The following is a 25,642-nucleotide window of genomic DNA, read 5'->3' as shown; positions in this document are numbered from 1 at the left end:
TACGCAGCAATACCTTCGGGCGTGCTAGGCACGAAGAAGTGCTTCGAGGACGTTACCACTGCGATGTCGCACCCACGAGCGCGCATCATCACCGGCACGTGAGATTGACAGAAAGGCGGAAAGTTCGGCAAGATGAGCTCAGTCAGTCTTGAACTGCGATATCTGATCCGGCCAGATTGGACCATCTTTTGACGCTCGCACAGTGTACACGCGAAAGCTGTGAAGTTTGTGACGGGTGCCGTACAGCTTCGTCCGCATAATGATACCTGCTCAGTGTGAACGGTATGGCCACATGCTAGGCGATGCAAGTGTGATGCGCCACTACAGCAAGGCTCAGTGCGATCCTGAATGCTCATGCGAAGCGTCATCAAGTGAGGACGCCGATGATCTTTCTCTAGCGTTCTCTCGTTTTCTGCGACTGCGCGACGCAGTTCTTTACGAGACCCTACGTCCTCCATGGTGAAGAGCTAAAAGATACCTGAGGCAGATCTCGTTATCGGGGCAGGTGTGGAATGCGAATTTGGTCTGGAACTATTTATAACCGCGCTTCCTCTCGGTACCTGAACAGCGTCAATACAACGTAGTGAAGTTTGGCGCTAGGTCTCGTTGTGAACGCAGGTTATCTCGCGTGCCGATATTCCGTTACCAAACCGTAGCAGTATCACCTAACTTCAGCACGGATGCAATAAGAGATCTTCAAGGAACTTGGACGAAAAGGTCATGTGATGTTCGCTTTGATGTAAATGCTCTTAATACATTGTATACATTACTCGATATCTACAAAGTCATACAGTCTATGTCTTTTCCGTCTAGTAGTGGCCCTTCTTGGCCTTGATGCCCTTGAGGAAGCCAGCATAGGCAGGCTTCTTCATGTAGTTGTCGTCCCAGAGAAGGGCGGCACCCTCATTCTCAAAGACACCGGGGATCCAGGAGTACTTGTCGGAGATACCCCAGACAGTCATACCAATGCATCGCTTGACGTTCATGCACGACTTGGCAACACGCTCGAAAGCATCGGCCTGGACCTGGAGCTTCTCGGGAGTGGCGGGCGTGTTCATACGAAGGTCAATCTCGGTGTAGACGACGTCAACGCCAAGGTCGGCAGTCGCGCGGAGAGCAGCCTCGAGGGTAGCTTGGTCGGGAGCGGCACCGGGAGCAGTGGGAGTGGGCTCGCTGGCAAGATGGGCCTGGTAGCCAACACCGTCGATGCGAACGCCGTACGACTTGATGAGCTTGACGATACGCTGAGCACCCTGGGTCTTCTCCGCGTTGTACTCGAGGTTGTAGTCGTTGTAGAAGAGCTCAGCCTTGCCACGGTACTTGTTGGCGAAGCGGAAAGCGATGGGAAGGAAGGCATCGCCGATGGTGTCGTACCAAACGCTGGAGCGGTAGGTACCGTTCTCGTTCAACGCCTCGTTGACTACGTCCCAGCGTGTGCAAACGCTCTTGTAGCGGGTCATGACGGTCTTGATGTGGTCCTCCATGATGCCAATGAGGGTCTTGTTGTCGAAGCCGCCCTCAGATACCCAGGCAGGCAGCTGAGAGTGCCAGACCAAAGTGTGGCAGTGAACCTCAAGCTTGTTTGCCTTGGCGTATGCCGCGTAACGGTCGGCATCTGCGAAGGTGTAGTTGCCCTGGTTTGGGTGGACAGACTCAAACTTCATCGCGTTCTCGGGAGTGAAGGAGTTGAAGTCGGCCTTGATGATCTCGCCTTCGCGAGTCTCGTTGCGGAGGGTCAGGGCTGTACCGATGAATTCCCGTCCTGCCTTCTTCATGGCCTTGTAGAGACTGTCCTCCTTGTGCTTGCCATGGCCGTAGGTACTATCTCAATGTTAGCCAGCTACAATGGTGGCGAGGATGCTGGTGACTTACGGGCTGGCAACAGCGGAGCTGGCAATCGCCAGACTGGCGACAATGCTGGAGAAACGCATGGTGATTGAGACTTGGGGTGTTGACTGATTCGAGGTTGTCTGCCACGGATACCCTTAAAGACACGGCGAGCCTGTCATCCTATATATTCTTCGACGGTTATTCTAGAAGTCTAGCGTATGCATGCTCAATCAATCTATCCGCTCTCGCGGTTCATCTTCACCCCAGTCGTTTTGTTTAACCGGGCTCGTGGCTCATGTGCGAACTTGTCCTTCGCCGCTGTAAGTCCTTTGACCTGGCTGCATGGCGCCACCTGCTTGCGGGTTGCGGAGTTTCTCCAGACTAATCCACAAATCAACCGGCTTGGACCTCGGGATCATCGGGGTCTGGTCCTACTTCTGGGGTAGACGTTCTGGGCGCCGCTGGCCATTGCCTAAGCGAAATGCACATCCGGGGTAGACAGGCACGTGAGATGCAGGTCCCACTCATGTCGACAACGCAGGTGCAGATACGGCTGCGTTAATGGAGACTGGCCGGTTAATGTCAAGTAATCCTCAGCCTCAAGCGCTCACTCCATCCATCCGAGGGTCTGATGCACTTGTCGGCGGCGGTGGTGATGATGGTGGAAGAGATGGAAGAAATGAGGGGAAGATGCCTGGTTGCTGGGTTTGGCCGCTCAGGGTCCGCGCTCACGGTTGATTGACGACCCACAACACCGTAAACTGCGATCAACATGCACATCAATATATCGCGCATTCAATCTACGTCAATCCAACATTTTGTTTATTATTATCCTCCTTCTCTCACATCGGATCAATCATTGCATTCTCTGTCCCCCAACCTTACACTCCAGTCCTCCGGCAGATCTCATTAAACTCGATGACGACAGGAGAAGCCGTGGAGATTTAGCCCACCCGTAAAGCCACGAACCACCTGGGCATCGTTTCCTTTTTTAGCGCGAATGTTTACTTGTGCGTGTCCCGCCCCAATGACCAAGATCGCACTTTAGCCATTTTAACCGGCGCCGCATCAACTTCCTCAGAGCGCATACTGGGCGTCTCTTCAGTGAAATGACACCGATGACATTGAGTTTACCTCAGTCAAGGGAACTTGGTCGAGAGCCAGGTGCGGAAGAGTCCGTAGAAGTGGCAACCGGAGTAATGGGGCCGAAGTCGGTGCCATGACTCGACGCGCGTCGCCCCGTGACAATGCGGGCAGAACGCTCATCAACACCATCTATCTCACCAGCTCTCACTTCGTTCATACACGGTTTCCAGATAAGCATACCGCATTCTACGAGATCTAAAGAGCCTACGGTCGACGAGCTTTTCTGCCGGGATTAATACAGCTGGTGTCTTCTTCCAAACCTTCAATGCCCATTACGCCTTCTCGGATACCCGTTGTGAGAAGTGTCGGAATCCTCTGCGATTATAAGACGTCTGCTTTATGATCTGGACCACATCGCTGTTCACTTCTACAAGGCATCAAAGATCCGGACACGACATTGATGTCAAGTTCCAAGTATCAGCAGACGTGCTGTAACGCATAAATTGCTGGAGCCGCCCCAGAGACGACAGAAGGAAACAAATTGTTCGTGTTGACGGCTACCGACACGGACATGGATTTATAGCGGACTATACACCAGCCACAGTACCGATGGGTGTTGATGATCCAGGGAAATGGTACTCACGTTTACAGTACTGCTGCACACAGCCGGAGCGACTCGGCAGCGACTGTGAATGGCATGATCGGTCGCGTCGCTTTGTGGATCTTCATGTGGAGCATTTAACTCATGTAACTCCACAGTCGTCCTTCATTTCTACTTGTATCTCGAGTTCGTCACTCCTGGCTAGTCTTCAATCGACGATTTGTCATCAGGCTTCTTGGCCGAGAAGAGACCCTTCGATGTCACGAATTGGTCAGTATCAGTATTGCTACAATGTTTATTGGTCTTTCTCTTTTACGACGAAGAAATGATCTACCGAAACTAGCTACAGCGCAGCCTCAATAAGAACGGCACTGGGCGCTGCAGCCATTTACATTATGTACGCACATCACCCGACACCTCTGCCTTCACGAACCAGTTGTCTGTATCGGCAAAGCACTGAGTCATGCTATCGAAACCCATCTTCGTTTCCATCTCCCCTGATCACCGAAATTCTCCACGCCGAACCGTGTCGGTGGAGGCATTGTGACACTCTCAAGAGTTTCGTCTCATCATGACTCTCCCCCGACTTACAATTTCCGGGCTGCGCATGCGGTCCCATGCCATCGACTTGGTGGACTGAAGATGCAGTTTACAAACAATACACCTGCATTAGACGTGCCGCGAGCAAAGGTCACAAAAGGAGCCGCAATAATACGGAAGGTTCTGGTACATCTTCTGAGTCAGGTACTTGGAGCCTGATCCCGAGCCTTAGTAGATCAAGGCCTGCGTTCTCATTTGGGCTACATGGCCAAATGGAAAGGCCACGACCCTTCGGTGACAAGACTACGTACTGCAGCACGCCGCACCCATGCGACACAACGAGTAGGCCTCCGTTTGCTGATCGGCAACTCCGAGGTGTCACGGGTGAGTTGGAGAATGCGAAAAGGATAGACGTCAAGTCAAGTGTCTTCACATCATGAGAAGATGCCCAAGATGCACTTCAGGATAGTGAGGGCTGAGAGCTGAGGTCGAGTCGCGGTTTATGAGACACATCAGTAATCATATAGGGAGCTGAGCTTGCTAAAATCTTCATCACCTACTCAAGGTCAGGCCTTCATGCGTGATGCGGACTCTCGTAACGCCAAAGGTCGGTGAACATAGGTTGCGAGCCCGTTGAGTATAACGCGACTCGACAGACCTCATCTTATCGGACTGGAAATTATTGCCTTCCAATCACAGTGCGTCGTCAAAAAATGATGCGCGACCACGGTACCCACCTCCGGTCTCATCGAAAATCCATCGAGGCTCGAACACGCAAAGACAGGGAGAGGCGAACTTGGGCATGTACCCCGACTATGAGGTTGGGCACACGATCGACGGAGTTATCAGAGAAGCGAGCGAGATTTGCATACGCGAAACATGTCCCCGAAAGACGCTAGTGAGTCGGTAAGCGCTGATTGGCTCGATGGACGGGACAGCGCGTGGCTGAACAACGTTCCGACGTCAACGGTCCGAATTAACATTTTCCTTCGCCGCAAAAGGCCCGTCCTGTCAGGAGAATTGCGACACGAACAGCAAGATTCCTTGAATCTAAGATGAGGGCGACTCGCGGATGTCAACAAACCAAGGCCTGCGCCTGCACCTACGCTGTGACGTCACCACTCTACGTAGAGCATCGGCGGTCGCCGGGCTACTTTGGAGATGGAGATGAGTGTGTTTGTTGCGTACCGTGGAGTAAGAGAACGAGTTGAAGCTGTGGAGAAGCGCATTTGTCTCGTCGCCCAGGTGCCGACCATTCTGAGACTCTAGGTAGTATGTACCCGAAGTACTCATGACGAACCAATCCAATAGGGTTCTTTTCCTTACCCGAGTTTTCAGGTCTGCAGGTGTCGTCAACGCCCGATCCCCATAGCCTAGGTGCCCATGCCCAAGCTTAGCAGATCATCCCTTGTTAATGCGTCCCTGCAATCCATATCAGGGACAGTCATGGCTGACCCCAAAAATACCCGTGCGAGGCTGACGCTGTCACAAATACACAACACCAGATCTTACATTTTCGGAGGACATCCATCGTTACCAAGGGACGATGGCTTGCGCAAACGGCTCCAAGCCGTTGCTCCTGCCTTGGGCAAACAACACTGTCTCCGCTGACGGCACTGTCCTCACCAGAGGCATTTCTTTCGCTATCGGCACTCCTCCGCAACCCTTTTCCTTAACACCATCGACGCTTTCCGACAATCTCTTCATCAACAATGCAGCCGAGTGCGTGGCAACTACGAACACCAGCTGCATTGGCCAACTCGGTGGCATCTATGATAGTGCAACTTCGACTACGTTCAAAGAGGTAGACTACGCAACATGGACAGGCAGCAGAGAGTCCGTCGATCTGGCATACGCGAGCTCTTACATCTTTTTCGACGATGCCGCCGCGTTTGGTCTGAAACCGGAGGCGAACAAGTTCGCAACCTTTCCCATGTTAACCAATGGATCTACCGATAGTAAGTCCATGAGAAGACTGGGTCGTTACAGCACTGACGCGTGGTAGCAAGCGCAGACGCGCTCATGAAGAACGAGCCAAGCTATCGAGCAACTCTGCCTCTAGGAATGGACTCGAGCTTCTTGAACTACCTCGTGGACGCTGGCCAAGCTTCTTCCCGAACGTATGGACTATGGGCCGGATCAGAATCTGAAGAAGCACCTCAAGATGGCTTGATCGTTGTTGGTGGCTACGACGAAAGCCGTCTCAAAAGTGCAGCCACTACCTTTCCTATGTTTTCCGACTGTCCAACTTGCGCTATCCTTACGGCCATCACGTACGATGTTGGCGGTAAGAGCACCACGCTCTTCGCGGACGCAAAGGACACTCTTGTTGTGCATCTTGACCCTTTCTCATCTGACATTAGACTGCCAGCTGCGATGTTGGACAACCTTGCTGCGGCGGAGACTACTGCCTTTTGGAACGAAACCTCGCGTCACTTCGAGCTTCCTACCGACCCAGCTCCCGCAGGCACCATCACCGTCACGCTGTCGGATATGGGCACCCCCGGCGGCGACGCATCCAAACCCTCTGTCGCAACTTACAAGTCCGTCATTCCAGCGACTGAGCTCTACAGCCGGCCCCGGGCATACAATGCTGCAGGGCTGTACGAAGTGGACAATGCGACAGTCTTCAACATGGCCGTGACGAACCAAACCGGACCTACTACCATGACCATCGGAACCTTGGGCCTACCCTTCTTCACACAAAACTACCTCATTGTCGATCCCGACGCGCAAAACTTCCAGCTCGCACCTGCAGTCGTCACAGCAGCCGACCCCAAAGGCGCTGATGCGAAGGTTAAGCAAGTGTGTCGCGTCTTGCCAGGCGCAAAGGCAAAGACTCAAATCGGCCCTATAGTTGGAGCAGCGATCGGTGGCATCGTCGGTGCACTTCTAATTGTCGCTCTGGTCTGGTGGTTGCGCAGACGCAGGAACAACGCAAACGGTCAACGGCACTCTCGTGGCGAAAGCGACGCACCGACCGCGACATCACAGAACCCAATCGTCCGACGCACGCAAGACCACGTTTCTCTGGACAGCAGCTCCCTCGACCTACCGCGCCAGATGCCTGCTGCACCTCCCTCCGCCATGGTGCTGAGCGACGGTACTACATTCCCATCCCCAATCTCCGGCCGTTCAAAGAGCAAGCTCGGCGGCAAACATGAAGATCCTCGGAGGGGCTTGGTCCACGACAGCTTCAAGAAGGTCGACGAAGAGAACGATGGAAGACTCTTGGACGAGAGACCTATGGGACTGAGCGAGACGATCCATTCACGAGGAACTCTACCGAGGTTGGCAGCGGAGCATACGGTCGAATGATGATAGCGTTCTTGTTATTGCGCATACCCACACCTACACCAGCCTGATTTCCTTTTTGTCCTTACGACATTGTAATACCCCACTGCAGAACAATGAATAGGAATACGGATATCTACAAACACCCTGCCTGTACAATACCTTCGCCGATGAAGCTGGCTTCAACATAATACAAACTACTGCGTCTTGCAAATGAGCTACTGCTGTTGCGCTCCTCTGTGTCAGCCCGAACGGTCTTGCCACTGTGCTGAACTTGCATGAGCCTTCAGCCCTCAGCCCAAGGCCACCTACCTAGGCATGCAAGCTGAGTCTGAGCTTTGACTGTGGCGAGCTGTGGTCAAAATTGGTCTGAGTTACCTCGTAGATGCCCAACATGCACAACAAAAGTAGCTCGCGAAAAGACTTCAGCCTCGCGCGCGAAGCTCAGATATTTGGTGGATGCCGATGATGATGCACGGAAGTCTTTCCGCGACAAGCCTGACCCCTTGGGACACATGCGCTAGGTCAAATCAGCTTAGCGCAGCCCCGCGAATTCCGGAAGAGCCGCCTCCCAACCTCGTGGAAGGCGCAACATGGTTTGCTACACGAGCGTCCAGCCTCGGCTTCCCAGCCATCGAGGATCCGTCTTCAATGAATACTGTGCGTTCAGCCCTGGAGAAATTATCGTCTTCGTGGCATCGTGCCCTCAGATCAACGACGCATTTACAGATCTTGTCAAATTCGGCAGCTCTCTCCAGCAGGTCGCAATGTACCACCAACCCCTACTTTACTCATCACGACTACTCGCGAGGCTTCTACTACGTACGCAGATCTGTACCGCTGGGTGACTACAATAAGAGTACGCAAGAGAAGGGTTCTGGCCTTGCGATGACGTGTGCTGACGGGTTCACGTCGGCAGTGCATTCTAAAAAGAGCACGTTCGAAACTTTCCACGGGCAACTGCAGCATCGAGATATAGTTTCGCCCCCGAAGTCCTCACGCTAGCCCAGCCCCACTGCCTCATGGAAGCGCGTCATTCCGTTTGGTGTTCGTGCACCTACCGTCGGTACGTTCTGGTGAAAGCTGGCATGCCTTGTACAGTGGCTTATGATCGGTGCGGAATCTGACTTTCACCAGGAAGCAAAGATCTAGAGCATGGATCATTAGATCGGAGGCGTAGCTATGGGACTGACGACCTGTGAAATTTGGTCGCATATTCAATGAAGTCGCCAACAGCACGTAGAGCATCAAAGACTGATGAGCTCAAGTGTTGGAACCGAGATGGCTTGTGCCATGCTCTTCGAACAGGCGGCACGTGAATCCAATGAGTACGAGTCCTTCCGCGCTCAACTGCGCGATGGGCGTGATGGAAGATGCGACATAGTCTCGCATGTATCTACAACAGTCCTACCTGTTGAATGATCGTTCGTGTGGCAGGTGACCAGGACTTCGCTCGACCGTCAGCAAAGCGTACCCGCATTCGCATTCAACCTACAATGAATGAATGTGTAGAACCACACGGGTGAAAGTGCTTGTCGCAGCTGCCTCTCGGGCCATGGCTCTCCATGGTGGAGACTCGATGGAGCAATCAATATTCTTCACAGCAACAGCACCCTGAGAGGATAGAAGTACTGCCCACTACAGGATTTGACAACCTACACCGACTGGTTCCAAGCACTCACCCATAGTCATGAGCTCAACTGCTCCCCTGGATGGGTATATCAAGCGTGCCTTAGCAGATCCCACGGCCACCATATTCAGGCCCAGCATTCACATGCCACCGCCATACTTGATCAAGGGGAGGATCAACTACATCTTGACCTTCAGGGGCTGCTTCAATCCGCCTCATCAAGGACACAAGGAAACATTATGCCACGCCTTCTTTCGAGGTGGGGAGGGTATGCACCTGATAGCCGCCATCATCTTCCCTTTGGACGACCACTCCGTAGCCTCAAAGTACAGACGCGGAAAGTCGGGCTCAAAGGACCTAGTTCTTACCCTACAACAACGTATCAACCTCATAAACACTAGTGGTCTCTATGGTGGCTGGCACTGGTGTCACCCACGTGGTGAGCCAGGCTCCGAAGCATTCAAGGACCGACTCATATCAGAGGCCGCAGCAGATGGCTTCAACATACAGTTCATCACTTTAGTTGGACCTGATCACGTCGATTGGAGATATGGGTCCCCCGGATACTGGGGGCCTACTATAGTCGTTGGTACCGGGGACCCTGAACGCACCAGCCTACGCATGGAGACGGAAACGGGACTAGGCAAATTGGCAGCTTATAACGACTGGCGCACAGAAACACTCGAAGAACTGTTCATCCAACAGTTGGGAGCGGGCGGTGACGTGAGGTGGCTGGAGCAGAAGTTATCAATGCTGTTTCCGCGCGCAATGACGAACCTTCCGGGCGACCGTACGTACGATGTATTGCCTTGCACGACCACAGCTAATCTTTATCCAGGTGACGAGCGGCTCCAGATGATCAAGGATCGACTACGCACAGGTATCTGGCGTCTTGGACAGACCCGAATGTGTCACCACTCTACAGGACCATCTACCGAATGGCTGCGTTATGTGCCCACACGCTTCTTCGGTATGACAGGCGGTGTCTGGTTTCTCGGCTACAAAGAGGAACCACTATCATCAACACGACTTCGCCGCGCGCTTGCAGCCTCCAATGATGAAGAACAGCTCAGCAAGTCCATCACGGACGTTGCACTCAGCCCATGGCTGCTAGACCGATATGTAAAGGCGCACACCGCTGATACGACCCCTAAACGCAAACGTCCCGCGGAAGAGGACAAAGGAGCTGAGGCGAAACGCGTAGAGCGAGAAGGACAGCAACGCCAGTTCAAGAGGCTAAAGCAAGACTTTGCTCGAAATGAGAATGCGTATAAAGCAAACCAGAGGGTTGCCTGGCGGGGTCGAGAGAAGAGCGATTTCCGTGATTGGAACCGATTGGAATGGCAGGATCGTAGGGATGTTTACAAAGCAGAGCGCGCCATGACTCAGGACTGGAAGAAGCTGAAAGATCCAATCAGGAAGGAGAATATCTTGTTTGAGTATTTGGAGAAGATGCTTAGAGAGAGTAAAAAGAGTGCGGATGCGCGTGCTAAGGTAGAGGCGTCAAAGCCAGATCATGCCCAGGTGTATAATTATAATCCTTGAAGGAATGCAATATTGAACATCATGTCCCTTACCACATAAATCCACTCTTCATGGCTCAAAGTTTGTGCCACTAGGTGCGATGTTTAGATCCGGCGATCGCAATGATGCGAGAAGTGTAGGAGCTAAAGGCTAACAATGTAAGAATGCTCCTATGGCTACAAGAAGGTTTGGATATCAATGAGTGGACGATGGTGATACCTGCAATATGATAAGCCTCGCAGGATGGAACTCTCGTTGGTATCGCGACAAACGTTGACATACGCAGCGCCGGTCAGATCATGTGGGGCTTGCTTATGTCATCAACGTGGCTTGCTTGTGAGCTGGACGCGTCCGACGCGACACCCCTCTTCATCCTTCCATCTCCGCTTTCACCGTTACCACGTGCCTCCGGCATATGCGCATCAAAATCTCGCGACTTCTGTTCAGATCGAGCGTATCAGCTCTTCGTCATGCATCGGAGTTCACCCAAATCAAGGTCCTCAAGGATATTGCGATGAGCAGCGTCTCCCTGGGTATCCATGTATGCTTTCAACGGGCGATACCTGGATGACAATGCCCCACCTCAACAAAACATGCCGTCATCTCCTTGACCAAGCTCGATGGATTGGCCTTTGCAGAGCTTCTACTTCGTCAGCAGAGGAGGCTCCAGTGACTACTACACTAGCCAGTAGCTAGACGCACCTGCCAAAATACGGGTTCAGCGGCACCCAAACCTCAACACGAAGATCATATCCGGCAGATGACAGCGCGCAACGTGTTCGGTGACCCCAAAAAACCTTCTTCATACGCGCAGGTCCTCCTGGGTGGCTGGATACTCTTGCATGTACCGACAAAGCCCGCGTCGTCCTCCACCGGTCGATTTCACTGTGGCTTAGCTTCCCCGCACTTCCGAAAAGCGCTCTACGAGCCGTCGCATTGGCACCTATCATTGGCATTATCAACAATGTACATACACCTGTAAGCTCCGGCCCGACGCGCTGGGCGTGCTTACATCGGAGTACGTAGATCGACGATGGACCGTGATCTCGCGTTACCCCAGGCTCGGCAATGACGATTCTGCCTTGGCTAGACATAGCCTTCCACTTTACGAGGATGCCCACGCATTCTCACGCGGTGCCACAGATCGCCTTCATTTGTCAAGTCTTGGTGGTACCAAGACTGTGGCAAAGTACATCGCCATGCTCCACGTGCTTTTTCGCCATCTTGTCGTCCTCTGCTCGCGTAAGCAAAGCAGCCTTGATCCTACACCACCCACCGGATCTTATACCACTCTTGCACTGGACCGGGATCCAGGATTCATCATAAACAGCTCCAAGCTTATTTAGAAACTCTGTAAGACATGAAAGGCGAGCATCACCGGTTTTCTCGGAGTCAGCCGGAAATCACGGCGTGGCTGACAGCAAGTCTTGGGTTACTTTGACTTGTTCTTTTCAGCATGAGACGGCTTTTACCAAGGCGCAGAAAGTCTATACCCAAGGTCTTGGCTTCCGCTGCCTTGGTTCAGCTTCCGGTGGCAGTACAATGGACATGATATAAAGAGATGTACTCACTCTCATCACATCCGCTGTACCTTCTGCTCATCTCAGTACCGGATAGCCCGATCGCTCTATTCTGGGCTGATCTTCTCGAACAGTATTGCGACTGTCTGTAGTGATCACACCAGAGAAAAAACAAGAAAAGCTTCAACATGCGGTACCTCACAGCCGCCAAGGCATCTACATATGCCTTGCTTTCGTTTTCGTCTATGGCCTCTGCTTGGCCAACGTACAATTTGCACAACTCTCAATTCGCGAAACGTCAAGGCCCAGGAGATCTTCCTTCTCAGGGAGGTCAAACCGAAGAACCAGTGTTCAACGAAGAGTACGACTTCATCGTCGCAGGTGGTACGTCAACTCCTTGTTCGCCACGGGAGATCATCGGCAAACAGATCATACCCGTGGACCCTGTCCACAAGGTTGGATCATTTCAAAGACTTTACTAACACCAAGCAGGAGGAACAGCTGGTCTTGTCCTGGCTAATCGCCTTACTGAGTCTGGTTACTTCTCCGTGCTAGTTCTCGAAGCCGGGCCCAGTCCGGAACAGGTTCTGGCATACGAATCGCCTGGCGGCAACCAGTTTATCAAAGGCAGCGTTATCGACTGGGGTCTGCTTACCACACCGCAAGAGCATCTGAACAACCGCACCCTTCAGTATCTCCGCGGACGAACTCTCGGTGGCTCGAGCACGACCAACGGTCTTTACTACGCGCGAGGCTCAGCCAGCGTATACGATCATTGGGCCAAATTGGGTAACCCTGGATGGAGCTGGAACGATGTCTACCGTGTCTTCAAGAAGAGTACGAAGTTGAATGCGCCCACCTCGACGGCGGAGCTTTCCGCGTTCAGCCAAGAGTACAAGACGTTCAATGAAGATGCTTATAGCGACGGGCCACTTCAACTTGGCTTTCAGGGATACGTTCCACCGTCTACGGAAGGATTCGTCGTTGCTTGCAGCGAAGCTGCCGACATCCCCATTGTCGAGGATCTCAACCTAGGAAACGGCGAAGGTGTCAAGCATGGAACAACGACGATGGACAGCATGCTGCGAAGGAGCTCCAGCTACGACAGCTTCTATCAGCAAGCTCGCAACCGAACGAACCTCAAGGTGCTACATGACGCTCCTGTCACCGGTATCGTCATGAGCAAGCCATCGTCGACGAACTCCACTAGCAAGCCGCGTGCCATTGGTGTCAGCTACATCAACCAAATCACTGGTTTCGTAAGCCAAGCAAGAGCGCGAAATGAAGTCATCGTCAGCATGGGTGCTTTCCACTCACCGCAGCTCCTCATGGTCTCAGGTATTGGTCCGGCCGACGAGCTCGAGAAGGTTGGCATTACGCCCGTTGTCGTCAACGAGAACGTCGGCCACCATCTCAACGACCACTCAGTCTTCAGTATCATGGCGCGTGCCCAGGATAACGCTTCCACCACGGATATGTCCCGCACGCCCCAGAATCTGCGCGCTGCTCAGGAAGCTTTCTATCAAAACCTCACCGGCCAATACACTGCTCCTTCTGGTGTCACAAACGGCTTCCAAAAGCTCAGTGAGCAGCAACTACGCGATATCGGCGCTCAGGCTGTCATCGACGCTGGTCTGGCGAACCAGACTCACATCGAGTACCTCTTCGAGAGCGTGTGGTACCCATGGATACCAACACCATACTGGGCCCCATTATCAAACGACTCCTACATCTCGGTCACCGCATCAAGCATGGTCCAGCTCTCCCGCGGTACAGTCAGCCTGCGCAGTGCCTCCATGTCCGACAGCCCCCTCATCAACAGCAACTACTATGCCGACCCCACCGACAGCGCCATCGGTATTGCTTCATTCAAGTACCTCCGCGCTATCCTCCGCCACCCGGCCTTGTCGCGCTTCACTATCGGCCCGAATTCTGGTGAAGTCAGCCCAGGTCCGGCTGTCGCTGATGATGACGACGAAGCTATCCTCGAGTATATCAAGGCGAATACCATTCCCAACTGGCATGCTACCGGTACGAACCAGATGCTGCCGCAGGAAGATGGCGGTGTTGTGGATAGTAGGTTGAGGGTGTATGGTGTTGATGGACTGAGAGTTGTTGATTGCAGTATTGTACCGGTACTTCCGGATGCTAATATCTTGGCGAGTATTTATATGGTGGCTGAGAAGGGTAGTGAGATGATTAGGGAAGACTGGGGTGATGCGATGTATTGATGTGCATGGATGTGAGAGAACATAACGAATAGACTGTAAGAGGAAATATGCATTGTTTTCTCCACCAAATGCTTCCCCTATGCGCATACCTCGTCAGCTGCGGTATTGGTTTCCATGTGTGCACCCTTTTATCCACGGCCGAAGAGCCACTCCAATCCTCCGACGACCATACGTTCAGGTCGCTCGAATGAAAACTTTCGCCAACTCAAACTCTCGTAGCCATCCGATCGAGCGCGTAGCCATTCAATCCAGCGTACAGTAAGCTACCACGCGCTCCAGAGATACTAACAACTCTCTCACATACTACGTGCCCATATCACGATTGCCTCCGCCTCTTTGCGGACGACAGGGTCGTTCGGTACAAGTGACATAGCTCCCCCTATGAGTCCCAGAGCAATGACAGCCTGCGATCTCTCGTTCCAAATCCGAATACACAAAGCATGACGGTACATGATCTTCGCCTTGAGCACTGGAGGGCATACCCATGTATACCCCTCTTTCCAATATCCCGGCTCATCACACTTAGCAGATGCGGAAAGGCCGACCAGGGCGAGATTCCTGTGGACTTCTCCAGCTTTCGGTGGCATGGCAACGTTCGTCGGGTCGAGGCCCCAGATCATGATCATGGCCAGTGCTGAATTGAGTCCAAGTGAGCACTGCAGCGCAGCAATTTGGTCAATCCAAGGTTCTCCGCCAACCTTGATGAGCTTTTCCCAGGTGATGCCCTCGCGCAAGCGATCGATCTCATGCATGCTGCTTCGCCAAGTGGAGAACGCTTCCATCAGCAGACCCTCACGATAGAATTGGGCACCATAGTCTTTGGTCCCCTTCAAGAACTCGATGACACTGCGTGGATCATTCCATTTCCCCGACATCATCAAGTCTTTTAGTTCCGTTGCCATTTCGGGTGCGACAAGACCATGGATTTCGACGTCTTTGATGCCTCGCATGGTAGCCAGTGGTCGGAGCAAGTCCATCTGAGTAGTCTCAGAAAAGAAGTCCGTCAGATCATCTTGGTACCATGGGCCTTTTTGAGTGAGCATCGGAGCTATAGTTATGACGAAAGTCGCAGTGTTGGCGAGCCCTGGCAGAATGGTTTTCGCCATCTCGAAGCTGTTGCAGAGCTTTTGAAGATAACAGCTCAGAATGGCTAAACTTGTTGGTCGAACGCTACCTACTGGCTGATCGCCGTCTGCGTACCCGTTGAACTTCAGACCCGGGGAAGGTATAGTAATATCGACAAGTTGTCTGCAATCGGGTGTTAGAAGGTGCAGTCAGTGAAACAGGCGGTCGAGTTGGACTTACTCATTGAACTCCGCTGCAAGTTGTCCACTCGCAACAACCGGGATGTTTCTACCAGCGATAACATCGTGGAGAGAGAAGTTACCGGGTGAGGTGATCCGAACGAACCTGTTGGTCTTGACCATGACGTCGTAGGCTTCGCGATGAATCTGACTGTTTACACGAAGAATAGCAGAGTCGTTGCAGTGCTGAGCGGAGACAAGTTCAGGCTCAAAGCTTCCCTTGCTAAGCAGGTTTGGGGGGATTTCCTGGACCGGATCTGGGGCGGGTCCGAACGAGCAGAGCAGCAAAGTATACACTTTGTTTCTGAGCTCTCCGGGAAGGTCCATGAAGCGGAAGGGCGCATCGGTCTCGGCGGTAGCCATATTGGCGTTGACTGTGGAAGCCGTCGTCGCGACAATTGTGTCGGGGTCGAGTGAGGATTTGACGTGAGGAGGACGGGAGGTGAAGGCGGGAGACATTCTGTATTTTGGTTTCCCACGTGCGCTCAAGTTGGCTTAGCGCGTAGTAAACAAACTCGGAGTCCGAGCGTGGCGGTGACGCAGCGGGGACTGCCTAAGCTGCACGGTGAAGGGAGGAAGACATTAAGTGAGTCGATGCTACGTCACCATGTTAACAACGAACCGCATTGCATCAGCCATTGCAGGTGAATGCGGTTACGAAGATTCGAAGCACCGCATGCCCCGGTGCAGGATCGGCAGATGGACTAGACAAAGACGAGAAAATATCACATCAACTTGAAGCGAGAACAGTGACCAAGATTTGAATCCTACATATATGTGTCTACTTCAAGTGGCATACCGCCGTAGACACGATACCACATACGCCAACGCGTCTCACAAGCCAGAGCGGGAACGCGGTCGCAGCTCTAGTAGACAGTATGTACGTTACATGTTGGTCATCATGTCGACTGTAATGTCGCCGCTGTCAGACATATGAATGCGAACTGAAGCCCGATCGGCATCGAAGTCGCAGCCAGAAGCGATCCATCGGAGTATGGTGCCACGTAATTCCAGGAAAGGTGTGTCGTTAGGCGAGCGTTCGAGGGCACATTCGACTATAGTGAGCGCTCCGTCCGCGTTTCCGATACTACCGTGTAGGAGATAGACCAGCGCTTGTCGGTAAAGAAGCTTCGAGTAACGAGCCCATGACGGGCTCCATGTGCGACCTTCCTGCCAAAAACTTGTCTCCATGCATTCGTGAGCGGCAGTAAAGGTACGCGACGACATGCTGCCAAAGGTGGTTCTAAGCCTTCCAACTTTACCATCCTCCATCGCAACGCTGAACATCGCTAGTATAGCATAGGCATGGTTCAGGCAGCATGAGAACCTTAGTTCAATCATCGCATCGACGAATGAATCCCCTCCCAACAAGACGAGGTTGCTCCAGGATGACGACGCGCGGATACGGCCGATCTCTGTCGAACACGCAGACCACACGCTTGATCCTTCCATGCGGGAGCCATCTTGCCACTTCGCATCTGCGTGTTTCTTAAGGCTTTGGAGTTGGTGAAGCAGTTCAGTAGGATCCGACCATTCCTTCTGGCACATGTCCTCCGCCGTCGCAATCGCAAGCCCGGGCGACACGCGACCATGTACACGGACGTTCTTCAAGCCTCGCATGTGGGTCTTGAATGGAGCGAGTAGACTGAGTTGTATCTCTTCCGAGACAAAGGCGTCGAACGAGTCTTTGTAAAGTGAAGTGTGCTCGCCGAGCAGAGGTGCGACATCCACATCGACTATGAGAGTGTTGTTAAGAGTGCATCGATTGATTTTCTCACAGAACGATGGCAGATCTCTGGCGAGGAGCATGACGCTCATGGGCGGCTCATGCGAAGGCGCTGGCATCGACAATGTGACTGAGAGGATGTGGCCTTTGAACTGAGAGATATGCAGATCGTTGTGTGTGATGACCGTTACAACACTCTGCCGGATGATGTCCATGACTGGTATAGGCGGGAATGCGCGGACAAGGACGAAACGGTTCGCCTTCACCATGACGTCGTAGGCTTCAAGATAAACTTGACGACTGGTGAGAAGGATGGCTGTCTCTGCGCGGTGGCCAGCAGATGCAATAGGCACGCCGAGTTTTCTGACTGTCTGCTCGACAGGAGGTCCGAACGAACATAGCAACAGGGTGTAGACTTGATTGCGCAGTTCTCCGGGTAAGTCCATGAAGCGGAAGGGCTGAGTCGAATTGGTTACCATGGCTTTTGCGCACCGCTTGAGACGGCGGGCGTGCTTGCGGAACTTCATGATATCAGTTCCGGCGGAGAAGCGAGGAGAGAACGGAAGAAAGAACGACAGGTAATATCAATTTGGGGTCGTCTGTGGCGGGCTCCCGAGCACGAGCCAAGAGGTCCTAGCTTCCCCAGGCACCAGTATAGCAGATTGTGAAAGGCATTTCAGATCATTTCAGAGACTGCTAAATGCGGAATCAGAGCCGTTGTATCCACCCCAGTATGTTCTCACGCTCTCTCAGAAGTACACCGTCACCCGGCTGTGACACAAGAGCTTTATCGATGAAGCTTAAAGCGCGATTCGCATTCTGTGGGTTTCCTTCCAGCCTCATGAACATTGCGTACCGATAGCGCAGCTTGGCGAACTGCTGAGGCGAAGGTCTGTACTTGTAACCAGGTTTCCAGAAGCCTGGCTTCAACGACCGAGTTGCAGAGTTCAGCGCGCCATCGGCCAATAGCTCGGCGCCAAACGCGTTCTTCTGCATATTGGCGATCTGAATGTGGGCGATGTTGAGCTGCATCAGAAAGTATAGCGCAGCCATTTCCGCAACAAATGCATCACCTCCCTTGCGAACTACATTTGGCCAGGAATTGGACTCACGTGACTGGTCCATATCGTAAACGGCGTCTTGCCAACCAATGACGGCCTCCTCAAATTGGCGGTCTTTGAACTGTTGTGACCCGCGATCTTTCGCGGCCGCAAACTCCGCGAGAACAGCCGCCGGATTGAAACATCTGTCTTGCCCAAGACTTTGACGAACGGTAGCTGCCAGAGCACTGTCGACATGGCCATTGATGTCGACGGCCCCGTATCCAAACAGATTGGCCATGAACGGCATGAACAGTGTTTCCTGCGTCTTCTTGGTAAAGAAACCGTTGAGGTCGGGTGATAGTGTGTTACTTGACGCAAGGTCTAAGACAGGCGCCATGGTGATTGAGATCTTGATCTTTTCGCTGAACCCCGGGTCATGTAAGTCCCCATCGTTTAATGCCTTGCAAAACCGGTCCAGATCGCTGTAAAGGATCATCGCGGTGACAGGTTCACGTAGGCTCTCGGGTTCAACTGGGGAACGAGCGAATCGTGGTAGTTTGAAACCAATGTGCACACCAAGCACGTATCCTTTGAATCTGTCAACAATGTCTCTGTCGATGGCGATCATCCGGACCGCTTGGCCTGCCATAGCAAGGCGCACGGGAAGCCCTCGCGACGATGTGACCTTTACGAAGCGATTGGTTTTGACCATGACACTATAAGCCTCTCGGTATGTTTCTTTGGATACACGCAGTATCGCGGTCTCGACCTGATGTTCTGCAAGCGTCGCGGTGAGGAATGACGAGGGTTGTATCGTTATCGTGGTCGGTGGCGGGCTGAAGCTGCATAGTGCGATGCGAAAGATTTTGTTGCGTATCTAAGGGGCATCAAGGTCAGCACAAAGCAGATTGAGGGGATCTGAAGGGGCCTACCTCTCCGGGGAGGTCGCGGAAGCGGAATGGAGTCGACGACGTTGCACTAGCCATCGTGGGTACGGCAAGTCAGAAAGTTGCCTGGCAAGTTGGAAGAGACGGAGGATCAATGTATTGTCGTTTCGATGATGGCACCAAGATCTGCTTCGACTTGAGTATTGAAACTGGACTTGAAAGCTGGTGTGTCAGTGGGAAGACGCGGGGAAGCTTACACGCTAATTTGAGGTTTCACGCTAAACGCGAAGACATGTGACTTAGCGCGACGAGGTTTGTCAGTCATCTCTCTCTGCAGCTCACGTCGCTCCGCACGACCAAACGTATTGCGGCCTTGATACACTCAATCGCTAGAAGATAGCTCTTCCGGTCTTGCAAAACGATCGATGCCGTTTAGTCCACATTATGCGTAAGTAGACTACCTTCCACGAAAAACATTGTCTTTTTCACGTGCAGCACGTTCCGCATCCTCCCTTACACTGCTGTGCCCCGTTTCATATAGCATCAGCGCGGTAGGTACAGCCTTGAAGGTAGCACGGACAGTCGCCAGGTCCAAGACTTCGTTCTCCCCGCCCAAGTCCCTCTCTGCGCACACGAGCAGTACAGTGTTGTCTTCTGTTGATCTCTCGTCCATGATGGCAAAAATATCCGTGAAAATTTCCGACTCTGTATCCTCGCGAAGCTTCGAGAGTAGTTGATGACATTCCTGGGGCGTCTTTCCAATGAATGGAGAGTTTGGGTCGCTTCCGTCTTGTCCTGGTACTCCTGATGCCTCGTCGTAATAGTCGTCAATGCTGTCCACGAAAACAAATGTCCACAAGTCGACCTCGTCGCGAGTTTCCTTGATGAAACGATCTATAGTCTGCAACCCTCCCTTGAAGTCAGTGCTGAGCCGAGGCTAGGGGGAGGATACACCGCACTGACCTCTTCGGGTAGCCGAGCGGCGCAAACTACAGGGTACATTAAACCCATTTTTGGAAGTTCAGGTGGGTGGGAGATCAGAAAGAACAGGGAACCGCCAAGACGAAAGAATTCAACAAGTTCTCACGGTAGTACAGTGGTATGAACACTCGGCGTGATGGAGAACTTGTGTAAGACAGCATATGGGATTTCAGCAGTATGACGCAAGTGCCCTCTTAGGTTTCTAACGTTTCTTAATAAAGAAACATTCCGCGTGCGGGGCATGCTACGGTATCTCCCCGCTAGCTTCCGGCTATCACGGCCGTTTGCTTTGGCAACAAAGCTCGCAATATCTTCCGCCTATTTACGAAGCTTTGTAGAAGCCTGATTGCATTCTCATTTAGCGCTGATGATGCGTGACGCTACAGACCGCAACACGGCAAGAAGCACATCCTTGCAAGGTTGCATTTCGCTTAACAGGCAGCAGTCTTCATCTACAAGTATCGCGCGTTGTATCTCACACGGTCTTCAGACTCAAAATCCAATCTCAATCTCAACGGCATTCTCGTTGTATTGCAATCGAGTGAAACATGGCCAGCACCTGCCTGCCCCACCTGCCGGACGAGTTGTTCATCCAAGTCCTCCAAAGCGTAGACGACCCATTCGTGCTCTGGGTTACATGCCGTCAAGTATCGCAAGCCTGGAGAAAAGAGGCCGAGCGCGCATTCCGAGCGACCTTTCTTCCCATCCTTCACATCGAGTGGACCCACATTCAATTTGGTCGGATAGAGAAAAATCTCATCGCTACCACAGACGAACATTCCATCGACCCAAAATCTTCAACGCTTTCTCTCCTTCTGCGTCCAGGCCAGCCGCGTCCGGAGGAACGGTCTACCCTGTGGCAAGATACTGCCTCATGTGGGAGGTTGGAGCACGATGCCACGTGGATCAAAGCGTACGGTGACGTAGCTATGTGGACAGCTGGCTATGGCTTTGAAGAACTTGTACAGGCCATCTGGTTTGATGCGCCGGATGGCCGGTATACTTTCGTCGGTAGTGCGGAGACGCGTGCTTTCGACCTTAAGTTTCCTGCACAAGAGCAAGACGGGCGTTTCAGCTGCCGAGTTACATGCGACTGGAAAGCGTTGATGAATGCGCTGTTCATGGAGGAGAGATATGTACGGCGGCACCAGGATCCAGGTACATCTTTTTACGAAATTGCGGAGGAAGGCATACGCGCGAATGTGGTCAAGGCTGAGCATGGTATCATCACCAGGACTACCACACCGGATCCAGATCCGTGGGAAAAGGCTATCGCGTGTGAGAAGGAGCGATACGAAGTGGAACTCAGGAGGCTTTTAGGGACTCATTGCCACCACAACGAGGATTACAAAACCCTCTATGCTGCAGCCTTCCAGCAGAGGTTACGCCTTGCGTTCAGCAGGGAGGGTAAAGACCTTTACAATGATGTCTTTGATCACGGGTGCGACGCCAATACGCCACTGAGTTTCAACCTCGAGAAGACTGGATGTCGGTGGATGATGCAGTGTAGGCTTGATAGACTTTACGCCTTCGCCAAAGGGATTTGGGAGAGGAAATTCGGAAAATTGGCAGGGTCGAGTTACGAAATCGTGGCGGGCCAAGTGTGATGCTTGTTGCAGTTTATTGTAGTCCACCAAATCAACCCAAGACAGATCGTCAGTCTTGTCACACGCTCTATCTCGATATATCGTGTGGCTTGGGGAAGACAAGTCGGCAAGGAGAGTTTCTACCAAGTCGTATAATTGGTTATCTGCAAATTCACGCCATATAGCGGCTAGCCTGTCATCGTGCAAGCGGCTCTTGATGGATGCGTCCAATCGTTCGGGTAACACGCGAAGCAGTTGTCGAGAGGTGTTGTGCAACTCTTCGCATTGCGATAACTTATAATCGCGATCTGGATATCCCGGTACTGCGCTTTGCGTGCCGACATCCAATCACGGTTAGTAGGCCAATACAATAATAGGGAGGCATAAAACTCACAAGCTCTTCTCAGCTCCTTCTCATCAGCGTCTATGAATATGAGCCGGTAGATCTCACGCCATCGCTCCTCTTTCGACTTCCCCGCTGCGCCTTTCTTGGACCGCATCACTTCGAGTGTCGCATGGCTTAGAGTCGAGATCTCTGGGCTTGGCTTTTCCAGAAGCTGGCATGGTTGGATATTGCGCTGATGCATAGCTAGGTCTTGTTTCCCAATTTCGCTTCCCTGGAATGTAGCCCCGCATCGTTCACATGTGTAGTAGAGGTGCACACGTTCCAGATGTTGTTTGAGTCTGTGGATACCGAGGAAGCCTGGCCCGACGCAAGAGTCGTTTTCACAGCGTTGTGGATTGCGTACGTGGAAAGGGCATGCGAGACCGGGGTTGGTGGTATCGCAACGACGGCGTCGGGGCTTTTTGCGGGACGGTGGGTTCGTATCGTTGGTAATGGTGTCTAATTTGGGCGGTATTTGGTGGTCGGCTTCGTTTGCGCGTTTGCGTGATGCTTTGTCTACGCTAGATGTCTTACTTTGAGAGCCGTAGCCGCTGTCGAGGGCTCGTTGTGTCACGGTGGTGAGTGTGGAGGACGTTGAACTCGTCTTCGTTAGGGCCGAGGTTATTGATGACGACGCGCCGCATGAACTGGTCGTTTCAATATCGGCATCGTTGCGGGAATTTGCGGTGGAAGGCTCGTCAATACCATATGTTACCGGCAAGTTGATGTGACATCCATGAGCCAGGTCCGCTCTATCAACCCCGAGGCCAGGCACTCTCTCACCATCGATCGACATCAGCGTTCTCGTGCCATCGTGACTGTCAAACACCTCCACAGCTTCCACCTCCTGGCAGCCATCATAGAATGATGCAAATGACGACAAGTTCTGTTGAACCGCAGAGACCAGATCATCAGCTGTATGCAGTTCTAGAGAACTTCCCATCTTTGCCACATGTACACGTGTCATTCCTGAAGCCTCGTAGGTCACGATATCGTTCATTGCGCCGTCCGTTGCAATATCCAGAACGGAAGGGTAGTGACAGGCGTAGTTGTCAAGAAAGCTGGTAGCGTCGCACATGGAGCATGCAGCTCATAGTGAAGCACGGTTCTCAGCGAAGCCGCATTGACAACATGTCCACATGCGCACATGTTCGACGTGCCCGTTAGCAAGCGAGTAGAGTACGCTCTCTACGCAGTGCGCGCATCGCCAGTGTGTGCCTCCGGAACGGAAGAGGGTCGAGTTTGAGGGTGTGGTCTCCAGATGATCGGAGTCCGGAGGGGCTATCGCGTCGGTAGAACTGCGCGGCAAGTCAAGTGTATCAAATGAGGATTCCATGATGATGGTAAGTGGGGGTCGCGGATATCTTAGGCCCTAAAGTCGACGAGAAGGCTCTAATTGTATTGACCAGGCGAGCATCACTTCCAGAAATGTGCCGAGACGTCCAAGCACCTACCTTGAACGCGCAAAGTTGCGCAAACTCTCAGCCATGGGGCTTTGCGCGCAAAATACTTGGCCATTGACACGTTCAGCTTCCCGCATGATGCATATAAGCAGAGACGTGTACCAATGAGGAGCGGTGGTACAAGCTTGCAACGGTGTCACGCAGCAGTCAACCTGGTGTTCGCGGATACCAGCTGGACGATCGTTGCAGGTTCCTGAATCCTTGTTGGAATGCGAGGGTGTTTCTAACCCTTGGAGCGGCGTGGAGAACTCGGAAGCAATGATGGGTAGCGCACGTAGAAGGACATCCACCGGGATCAAAGCGATCTTGTTAGCTATCAAGACAGCGGATCTGAAGCCGGAGTGAGTCTGCAGTTGATATGGGCTTCAGGTGAGACCCGTCCGAGTTCTTGTTGCGAGTGAAGGTGTCAGTCGCAGTCGTCTCATTTGGGGAGTATACTGAGAGCGGGTGCGTTCAGGACAAACTCGTCTTGCTCGCCTCAAGGCACCGCCGTCATCGCCGCTGCGCCCGGCCGGCAAAATGTCGGTGCAGGGTCCATGGTCACCCACCTTCACTGGGCCAAAGCGTGCTTGCGGCGCTAACAAGCGATCATGTGACCGCTAGCGCGCCAAGCCCCCAGCGCCCATATCAACCTCGCGCAGCCCGTCCCCTTCTTCCCTCCTTAGCTCTCTTTGCCTTTTGGCTTAGGTACGTCCCCCTTCTACGACCTCATGCAACGCCTTTGCTGACCCACCCGCTTCAGATCAAGTGTAGTATCTGTTCTTTTCAGTTTAATCTCTGAAACGTAAGTATTCTCTTATCAACCTTATCCTTTTCGGCATCGCGCTAACATCTCCTAGGTCACTACGGTGACTTCAAGATTATTCTTATTTTTGTACTTGGGTCTTGGGTCCCTGGGCTTGCTCATACTCCGGACCACAGTGTCGCCAGTATCGCACTATCTCTGGCTGACGCGACCACTTTTTCATTGAGACTTCTGGCTTGCCAGTTGCTTGAAGAAGAAGCTTGCTTTCTTTCTTCGCATATAACTAATGAGGTGACGCTCTAAGAGCTTGAGGTGAGACAGTGTTGATAGAAGAAGTCGTACTAACCGCGCCAGTCTCCTACGCAACATTCTCGCAGCTTCTTTACGGACATTGTCGACCGAAACTGGATATAACGCCATTCACAGAGACCGTCTTATCTTGACGTTTTAGAATTGATGGACGGTGTGTTCTGACGTATCACCACGACGCTTCGGCAGTGGAGTGTAGAGCAGAGTTACACGGACTGCTCGAGCGAAATCGTCGCAATGCGCAATGTCCCAGTGTCATTTACTAACGCGAACGATCCAGCTGTTACAGTCCAATAGTGCCGGTCTGCCAGGTTGCAGATGGCCTCCAAACTATGTCCGGTGACCGTGTGGGATCTAAACGTCTACGTTGGCGGGCAACGATAAAATGACTTCTCTCCATAGTACTCGCACCACCAAGAGTCGTGCTCCTGTACGCCATTTGCCTTGTCGAACCCTACAGCATTCACCGCTGCTTGTGCCATCTTCCCAAAGCGATCCTTCAAGAGCGGTCTTATACCCTTCATGAGAGACTCTCCAAGCTGCATTTGGGATCCTAGATCACAAAGATAGAACACTGGATCGCGCCGGAATGATGAGATTGTACCCTTTCGAACAGCAACATTGATGACGTCCACATATACTTCCAGTACAGTTTTGTTGTAATCAACTGTGACCCTGTCTTTTACCCTCATGACACCAATCAAGCCATACACCTTGTCTCTCAGGTCCTCACACGCGCTATCACTGAAGCTCCTGATACAGTCAATTAACGGCATGTACCGACTATCATTTGGCTCTCCTCTCGTGAGTTCTAGAAGAAACAAGGGCGCGGGATTGATCTGGAGGCTCAATGCTGAGTTGAATGATGGACGCGCGGCTTGCATCTTGCTCCATGTAATGCAACGTTTCCCATTAATACAGATTCTAACCTTTTTCGCTAGCAAAATCTCTTGCACT

The 25,642-nt window shown here is 52.5% G+C and overlaps 7 protein-coding genes across 7 annotated transcripts; 3 read left to right on the top strand and 4 right to left on the bottom strand.

The window, feature by feature from the left end:
* Positions 1-809: 809 nt before the first annotated feature.
* Positions 810-1,931, bottom strand: J4E93_004006 (uncharacterized protein; the record flags this gene model as incomplete). The annotated part of the gene is made up of 2 exons (XM_049341936.1): positions 810-1,821; positions 1,873-1,931. 2 exons carry the CDS (start codon positions 1,929-1,931, stop codon positions 810-812), a joined length of 1,071 nt encoding a protein of 356 aa, XP_049201441.1.
* A 3,672-nt stretch (positions 1,932-5,603) lies between these two features.
* J4E93_004005 (uncharacterized protein) lies at positions 5,604-7,375 on the top strand (the record flags this gene model as incomplete). The annotated part of the gene is made up of 2 exons (XM_049341935.1): positions 5,604-6,015; positions 6,063-7,375. 2 exons carry the CDS (start codon positions 5,604-5,606, stop codon positions 7,373-7,375), a joined length of 1,725 nt encoding a protein of 574 aa, XP_049201440.1.
* A 1,666-nt stretch (positions 7,376-9,041) lies between these two features.
* J4E93_004004 (uncharacterized protein) lies at positions 9,042-10,526 on the top strand (the record flags this gene model as incomplete). Its single annotated transcript, XM_049341934.1, has 1 exon — positions 9,042-10,526. One exon carries the CDS (start codon positions 9,042-9,044, stop codon positions 10,524-10,526), a length of 1,485 nt encoding a protein of 494 aa, XP_049201439.1.
* Positions 10,527-12,213: 1,687 nt separating this feature from the next.
* J4E93_004003 (uncharacterized protein) lies at positions 12,214-14,256 on the top strand (the record flags this gene model as incomplete). The annotated part of the gene is made up of 2 exons (XM_049341933.1): positions 12,214-12,409; positions 12,518-14,256. 2 exons carry the CDS (start codon positions 12,214-12,216, stop codon positions 14,254-14,256), a joined length of 1,935 nt encoding a protein of 644 aa, XP_049201438.1.
* Positions 14,257-14,552: 296 nt separating this feature from the next.
* J4E93_004002 (uncharacterized protein) lies at positions 14,553-16,019 on the bottom strand (the record flags this gene model as incomplete). Its single annotated transcript, XM_049341932.1, has 2 exons — positions 14,553-15,504; positions 15,562-16,019. 2 exons carry the CDS (start codon positions 16,017-16,019, stop codon positions 14,553-14,555), a joined length of 1,410 nt encoding a protein of 469 aa, XP_049201437.1.
* Positions 16,020-16,445: 426 nt separating this feature from the next.
* Positions 16,446-17,813, bottom strand: J4E93_004001 (uncharacterized protein; the record flags this gene model as incomplete). Its single annotated transcript, XM_049341931.1, has 1 exon — positions 16,446-17,813. One exon carries the CDS (start codon positions 17,811-17,813, stop codon positions 16,446-16,448), a length of 1,368 nt encoding a protein of 455 aa, XP_049201436.1.
* A 181-nt stretch (positions 17,814-17,994) lies between these two features.
* On the bottom strand, positions 17,995-19,315 carry J4E93_004000 (uncharacterized protein; the record flags this gene model as incomplete). The annotated part of the gene is made up of 2 exons (XM_049341930.1): positions 17,995-19,106; positions 19,309-19,315. The coding sequence occupies 2 exons, from the start codon at positions 19,313-19,315 to the stop codon at positions 17,995-17,997; spliced, it is 1,119 nt and encodes a 372-aa protein (XP_049201435.1).
* Positions 19,316-25,642: the final 6,327 nt, after the last annotated feature.

This window comes from Alternaria ventricosa (genome assembly GCF_023758065.1).
Source record: "Alternaria ventricosa strain BMP 2768 chromosome Unknown scaffold_5, whole genome shotgun sequence".
In the NCBI taxonomy this organism is placed as follows: Eukaryota; Fungi; Ascomycota; class Dothideomycetes; order Pleosporales; family Pleosporaceae; genus Alternaria; species Alternaria ventricosa.
Note: the sequence above shows the minus strand (reverse complement) of the source record. Positions and strands in the feature narration are given on the sequence as shown.